Source organism: Austrofundulus limnaeus, unplaced genomic scaffold (assembly GCF_001266775.1).
Source record: "Austrofundulus limnaeus strain Quisiro unplaced genomic scaffold, Austrofundulus_limnaeus-1.0 Scaffold209, whole genome shotgun sequence".
Classification (NCBI taxonomy): Eukaryota; Metazoa; Chordata; class Actinopteri; order Cyprinodontiformes; family Rivulidae; genus Austrofundulus; species Austrofundulus limnaeus.
In genome coordinates, this window is record NW_013952611.1 from 164,314 (window position 1) to 172,265 (window position 7,952).

The 7,952-nt window shown below is 41.9% G+C and overlaps 1 protein-coding gene across 1 annotated transcript in view; it reads right to left on the reverse strand.

Annotated features, from left to right (window-relative positions):
- Positions 1–1,237: 1,237 nt before the first annotated feature.
- Positions 1,238–7,952, reverse strand: part of LOC106525019 (sodium-dependent phosphate transport protein 2B-like) — a 31,902-nt gene continuing 25,187 nt past the window's right edge. Inside the window, exons 10-12 of the mRNA XM_014019117.1 lie at positions 2,957–3,073; positions 2,742–2,866; positions 1,238–1,838 (exon numbers count right to left, since the gene is read on the reverse strand). Of these exons, the coding sequence (XP_013874571.1) occupies positions 1,302–1,838; positions 2,742–2,866; positions 2,957–3,073 (779 nt within the window). The 3' untranslated portion in view covers positions 1,238–1,301. The remainder of the gene's footprint in view (positions 1,839–2,741; positions 2,867–2,956; positions 3,074–7,952) is intronic.

Below are 7,952 nucleotides of genomic sequence, written 5' to 3' on the forward strand. Positions count from 1 at the left end.
GAATGAATGTGTGGGTGACTGGGTAAACTTAAAATGCTTTGAGTAGAGTGAGAGGATGAGGGTGGGACTGTATGAGTGTGTTTATGTATGCTTGTATTTATGTCAGGCTGGGAATTGAGCGGCCCCTTCTTCGGGATCATTTGAGGGCCCACTACTCCCCTGACCACGCTGTCCTCTGGTGGGTTGTACCTTTGCCGGCCGGCGCGCTGGGGGCTCTCGTCCGGGGCTAGGTGCTTGGGCATGTGCCGGCTCGGCCCGGTGGCTGCCCGGCGGGGCTGGGTTCCCCCTGGCCCTATCGGGCCTTGGCCTGGGGGTGGTGCGGCCTGGGGGCCCGGGCCTCTGTGTCGGCGCCTGGATCCGCTCTGGCGCGGTGGGTACCGGCGGGGCCTGTGAGTTCGCCACTGCTGGCCCCGGGGGTTGCTGTATGTGGTCGCTGGTGGGGCTCTTCCGGTTCTCTCCGGTGGTCCTCTTTGGGGGGTGGGTGGGCGCCCCCTCCGGCGCGGGTGTCCCTAGGGGCTGCGTGCTTGGGGTCCCTCTCGGGGTCTTTGGCACTGATCTCCCTTATGTCGGCCTCCGGCTTTGCGGGTCGCGTCTGTGGTCCCCCCACACTCACTTTGAAACATTCCACGGGAGAGATCCATGCATGATCACAACTGCACACAAACAGGCATTTACACCCTGGGTTTTCTATTCGGGCACTGACGAAGGATATGTGCATATGTGCATGTATGTATATGGGCATGTATATTTATGGGTATGTATGTGGGTATGTATGTATTTGTATGTAAGTATGTATATGAAAGTGTTTGGATATGTAGGTAGGGGTACGGTGGTGTATATATTTGTATATGTAAATGGGTATGGTTTTCAGCAAGGCTTAAGTCATTATAATTATTATGCATTTTTGTTGCTGTGGTTTTGRTATCTTTGTTTTGTAGGTGTGGAGCCGAGAAGTACGGTGTGCTGTCTTGTGTTTTCTCAACATATAATTTACATATCTTCTAATCTCTTTTTCACTCTTTCTCAATGCATTTCACTTTTTTTCTTTTTCTCTCTTCTTTTTTTCAAAAAAAAAAAAAAAAAAAAAACATAATAATGGTGTGGAAAGGATGGCTAAAGGGGGAGAAGGGAGGCCATCAAAAAAAAAAATGCTTTGAGTATCCTGGTTTGATAGAAAGGCACTATACAAGTACAGACCATTTACTTAGTGAAAAACCAACCCCACAATCTGAGTTATGAACAAGACTGTTACACACCTTATAGCATTACATAATACATATGCATAGATTAATTAATTTTAATTAATTAATCTGAGTTGCTTTAACATTTGAGTCTTCTTCCATCGACATGGCTGTGTTATCGTACATCTCCAGACTTTTCCTGCTGCTTCTCAAGATATTTTCCTCATCATCACCTTTCCTGCAACATTTGCAGCAGCAGCAGCAGTGTCTGCTGCAAAACCTCATGGAAGAGGTGACAACCTTGTCCCACGGTGCCATGGAGTGCAGGGGTCGSGGCAGAAAGTCCCAGSTGRGCAGGACCTTAGGAAGGTAGTGCGGGCATTTAGACTGCATCACGTTGGTGACGATCACAAAGATAACCAGCACTATGATGGGCGCAATGACGCCAACCAAGACTTCCCAGCCAGCCAGAGACAAGCCAAATGCAGTCAGGGGGAGAACAAGGAAACACAGGAAAAGGTAGAGCGCAGCAAACCAGCGGTATTTGGCTGTTTTGTTTCCCAGACATTTAGCCAGTCTGATGGGCAACCGCATGAAGGGGATTGTATACCAAAGCAAGATGCCCATGATGTTGAAGAAGAAATGACAAAGTGCAACCTACAAAAAAAATTAGAAAGAAAAGATTTTAGATCCAAAGCAGGGCTTGTTGATCTCTGTACCTGAACATTTAGGCTAGACACTAACATAAACATTTGTAAACTCACTTTTTTATTCCAACATTTCATTAAAAAAAGTTTGTGTCACTTAAACGTTAGACAGCTATTAATGAATTTACTTGAGATTATGTTTTGAAGTTTTTCTATAAAAGCTTGAGGACTTGGCAATGTTTTTCAAAAACAAATGTTTTCATTTAGATTTCACCATGGTGCCCAGTTTTCCTTTTGAATTGAATTGAAAAGTGTAGGATGAATATGTCCTTACGATGACAGAAATTTATACTATGTGTGTCAGATTCTGAGTATTTTGCAAATGGACCGAAGGTGCAGACAGAGGTGAAGAGTTTCAAACTTCTCAAAAGCACTTTATTTTAAAACTAGAAAAGCAAAAGGCTGGCGTGGCAGCAAACATAAAACACTAATTTAAGTCTGCAGAATGCAGATGCAGAAATCATAAACGCATGGATTAAAGAGAACAAAAGACGATTAATGCCGAACTGAGGAACACACTAGCTATGAATGAGAGAGAACTGAAATCACCTGGGAAGGATCAGGTAGGGAGTGAGAGTGGGGCAAGAGCATAAAGTAAGTGTTGTTTTGTTTATTTTGATTGGTGTTTTAATGGTTCTTTGTTTCTGGATTTGTTTCCAGGTCTCTTTTGGGTTATATTTTTGTTTTTCAGTGTTTATGGGGTCTTTGAGTTCAATTACTTGAGTTTGCCTGATCAGTCTGTGTTTAATTTAGTGGTCCCCTGCTTTTCAAATCCACCCAAATAAGAACCAAAATACACCAATCATGGAGTGTGAAAATCTGTTAAATTGGTGCAACCTTTAAGAAATTTTACCTGCAGCGAGTTGCCTAGTGTGTCTGGAGGGCTAGCCATAGCAGCAAGTATGGCTGTGGTTGTTGTTCCCATGTTTGACCCCAGTACCAGAGGATAGGCTCTTTCAATTCTAATGACACCAATACCTTGTGGAATGAAAATAAAAAGATATAAGTTTGGGTGCAAATTCTAAAGGAACCAACTGATGAGAAACCAGTACATTATTAATGACTTACCAAGAAGAGGTGTTATAGCTGAGGTGAAGACGGAGCTACTCTGAACAAGAAATGTCATTCCTGCTCCAACTAAAATTGCAACATAGCCAGTAACCCAAGCAAAAGGGAAGGGGATGTCTGTAATCATAAAAACACAGAGAAGTTAAAGACCCTAAAGTTTCAGACAACTTATGCTGACTTGTGAAAATTTTGTCCAACACTACAAATGCCTAAATAAATTTGGTACAAAAAATTCTACTGGAGGCCCCTTTTGGACGTATGCATCATGTTAACAATTAGATCAACTATACAACTAGGTAGTGAAGAGCAGCGCTAATACAAAATTAGTTGAGCAAATTCTAAAGCACTTGTGCTCAAAGTGCAAAATTGACAGATTTCACCAGAGTATATTCCAGTGATAACATGAGCCAGTCTTGCGAAATACTGCTGACTACAGGCATGTCATTTTACTGTTACAGCATTGCACATATCGCAGAAGTAGTGGTGGATGCTGGTCTTTCAAGAAGAGGAAGCTCAATTTCGGCCTACATAATAAAATGTGTCGGTTTATAAATTCTATTATTACAAATAACACCATTTCTGGTCATTTATGGTTTGATTTCTTTGTATGTATGGATCGCTTGGGTTGTTACCGACATCTGGTGAAAATTTCATGTCATTAGCACCTCTAGTGAAATATTTACTGAGAAAAATGGTGACGTGTTCAATACTTATTTTACCCACTGTATATATTTAAACCTTTATTATAAATTCTTTAGGGATTATTTCATTATAATGGACATGGGGACTGAAAAAAAGTAAACAAAGAAGAGAAAAAGGAGAAAAGTGAAGAAATAGATTGAAAGGGATACGAGAACATATGAGAGAGATGCATTCCCTCGGTAAAACTGAATAAATTTTGTAACTGATTAATTGAATATTAGATTCAGTTTTGTATTTTATACTTTCTGATCATTTCAGTCTGTAAGGTTGAAGCTGACAAAGAGCTGGTGTATGTGTGTTACCATGTGTTCTTTCTCTTAGCCTAAACAAAACTGAGTGACGTTCTGACGTCTGACGTAAAAGGTAACACCTCTGGGGTGTAACCAGGAAGAGATGTACATTATAAGCTCTATTCATTATTATAGTAGAAAGGAAGTTGTCAGGGTGTTAGAGTCTCTGCTTCTGAGCAGAGTTGTGCTGCTGTGCTTGGTTTTTCCTGATATCAGCCCAAGGTCTGACTGAGGCCTGTGTGCTGAGTACTGTTCTGTGAACCTGATTGGAGCCTGAAGATTAAAAATAAAGTTTTAAAGAAGAAATCCAACTGAATCCTGTTTATTCGGACATACCATTTTGAACAACGCATATTTTTCCAACAATTTGGTGACCCCGACGTGATGGATGATCTTGAATAAGCAGAGAACATTGGATTTTATTTTTGGCTGTTGAAGAAACTGAGAAGATTTTTGAAACATCATCTGCTGAGAGTGAGTAAAAGCTTCAAGATGCCTCCTTTGTTTTCTTGAGAGGATTTCTGCCAGCTTCTCCAAAAGGTGACAGTGTTGGAGCTCAAGATTCATCGTCTGGAAGAGATGAATGCTTTGGAGAACTCAACATGTGTTAAAATGGGTGAGAAGGCTGAGAGGAGAGATCAACATAGAGGGGAGATGGAAGCTGCTTCTGAGAGTAAAACTGCATGGAACTCTCTTGGTGCCAGACCAAAAAACCTCTCAGGAAGAATTCAGCTCTTAGATGACAACGAATGGCCAGAGTTACAGAGAAATGCTTTTTTCTCCTCCAGCAAGGAGAAGAAAGCAGCGACAGGCTGTAATCAAAACACCTGATAACAGCCAGAGAAATGAATTAGTGTTTCTTCAAAACAGATTCACACCACTGGAAGAAACTGAGTCTGAACAAAGTTTACTATCTGATCTCAGAGAGGGACCTGAGACCAGATCCAGATCCAGCTCAAAGCCAAAACAAGTCCAAAGAGAGACTTTCAAGAATCAAGAAATGCTGATCATCACAGATAAAATGGTGAATGAGATCAGAGGCTTCTGGAACAAGAAAAAAGTCAAAGTTCTGAGTTTTGCTGATAAAGTGTCTGATCTCGGAGAGAAGATTCTAGAAATCTCATCAGAATATCCAACTCTGAAGAAGCTCATCATTTATACAGGAAGTGATGAAGTGATGAATCGACAGTCAGAAATCCTGAAGAAGGATTTTATTCTGCWGCTGAATGCAGTTAAAAATCTCAACATGGATGTGTTCATCAGTGGGACCGTTCCTACAGCTAGAGGAGGAGCTGAGAGGTTCAGTAGACTGTTTGCTCTTAATGGTTTTTTGGAAAAGCTCTGTGCTGACCACTCTGTGAGATATGTGGATAATTTTGATCTCTTCTGGGATAGAAAACATCTTTTCAAGTCTGATGAAATAACCCTGAACCGACATGGATCAGAGCCATTAGCTTCAAACATGAAGTATTTCCTGAACCAAGTTCTAGGACCAAACAACAGGAGAGTGATCAGCTGACATCTAAGGCTGAAGGACAACAGGTGCAAACTGAGACACCAATGGAAAACAACGTGCAAGTGGCTGAACCAGAACCAGAACCACAGAGAGGGGAGTTACTTCAAGCTGCTGAACTGGAAGAACATCTGGACTCATCATCATCATCACAAACAGAGGAACCAGAAAATGGATTTCCCCAACCAACAACTYAAGAAAAACTGACCACTACTTCTCCACCTGAGGAACCCAAACCATCAACTGAGGATGAGAATATAAAACCTACATCCAAGAAAAAAGTATACTGGATCGGAGACCGCTTTGAAAACCCTGTGAAAAGAGAACAGGAGCGTTCAGATTATTGCACAAAGCTACAGAACRTTTGGATAAGGAATAAAAATAAATGGACAGAGAAGAAGAAACAAGAGTGGAAAGAAAGCATTATGAGTCTTATCCCTGTAGATTATTCCTCCGCCACTCACTGGCTCTGCGTCATATCAGAAAAAAAGAACAAAATCAGCTCATTATAGCAAACCTMTGGCTCAAGCACAGTTGCTGTTTCGTGCCATTTTTAATATCCCCTCTATAATAAATCTGCTTGTTGGTTGGATCATGGGGTCGCTCACTGTTGTCATTACTCATTATCATTTTCTGACCTCGGAACGGCGAGTTGCTCTATCAAAAGTGGGTCTGCCGGGCTCCGTCCTGGCTCTGATACTACATCTGCTCGTCGCTCAGGGGCGCATCAGAGGCGGGCTCATTTTCTGTGTTTTTTCTAAATGCTCGGAGGAGGACAGAACACGCATCACTCTCAGATGGAGCTGTCTTATGAATGAGGCTGTAGTGAGGCATTAGTGCTAACCACTGAGTCATTATGCTATGACTCAGTGGTTAGCACCAATGCCTCACTACAAGAAGCTCCTGACCACTGAACCGCGATGCTGTTGTTACTGCCCCTTCTCCATGAGCAAGGTTCTACTGTATTTGGTTTGGGTCTGATCAGTTCTGCTCAGGTGTGTGTGTGTGTGTGTGTGTGTGTGTGTGTGTGTGTGTGTGTGTGTGTGNGTGTGTGTGTGTGTGTGTGTGTGTGTGTGTGTGTGTGTGTGTGTGTCCCTTACTGTGTGTGATTATGGGCGGACCATCCACAGCTTTGCTCTGTTAAAAAAGTAGTTTTTCATCCCGGACGATGTTAGTCAATGATACTGCTAATTGTAGGTCTGACCCTTAGTCCACGTTTAAACTTTGAAATGTCAAAGGTGTTTCCAAACCATCTGAAACATTTAACATAAATCCAGCAAAGAGATATGTTGTCTCTGATAAACAGTTTCCAGTGATTGCTTAATGATGTCCTAGTTTGTACCACAGTGCTTGAGCATGACATTGATGTTGCTGGTGCTAAGGCAACCAGTTAACAACCACTGGAACACCCGTGTTCCATTTGACACTTTGGGTCTTGTTAAGACATCATACACGGCTTCTAAGGTGATAAAAACAACCAATAAGAGCTCAAAACGATGTTTAGGTCCTCCCCTTTTGATTGACACCTTATTTGATCAACTATCGGCACTCCAGAGCCAATAATCTGTGAGAAATATCATAACTTCCGGTTGTGTCACCCTGGGCTAGATTGACTGTAGAACTGTCCAATCAACTCCGAACTTCATTCTGATGCCACAGCTGTGTATCTAATATGCTTACCTTTCATTTGGGAAATAGTCTGAGGGGGTGGGGACTTTGTTTAGCCAATCACAAGCCAAAGACAGCCAAAGTTTGAGACAGTCGTCATCTGTATGTGGATAGCTCCATCCAGTGGACAAAGCAGAAAACGGTTTTTTTCCATCATTTTTTGACCACTTAGCTGATGAACATGCTAATAAAATGGAAATATATTTGTTATGAAGTGTTTCGAGTGCTTCAAGACATGGAAAATTGAGAAGTAAAAATGTTCGGAAAAAGACACTTCTGGTCGGCCATTTTGAATTGCTAATTTCGTCCTATTTAAGGACAAATATGCATCAAAAGTAAGTGAAAAACATTTCTTTTTCGCTGCTGCTGGTTTTATAAGCTGTGTGGAATGTTAATGCTTTAAAAAAATAAGGATATATTTGTTTATTGTTGTGTTTTGGCTGTTTGTTGGTGGAAATTGTCTGAATGTACTCCAGTTGATATAAATATTTCTGAATATTAATAATTTTTTTGGTAATTTAATCATGCTGTGAGTAAATATGGATGGTAGAATGTGTTTTTGTGACAATTTGGTGTTTCCACCCCCCCTACCTCCTTGATTGGTGGCAGCGCTGATCAKCCACACCTGTGTGTAATCTGGCTCACTCTACTCCAGGCTTCTTAAGGCAGTGCCAGAGACCAACTCAGCGCTGGAGCATAGCCGCTTACTTGGTATGAGCTCAGCCTGCTACTAGTTTCCAGGAAGTTACTCACCAGAACGTTTTTGCCTGCTGCCTTGGACTCCGAGCCTCTCACCTGTTTCTCATGCGCTGCCTCCAATGAC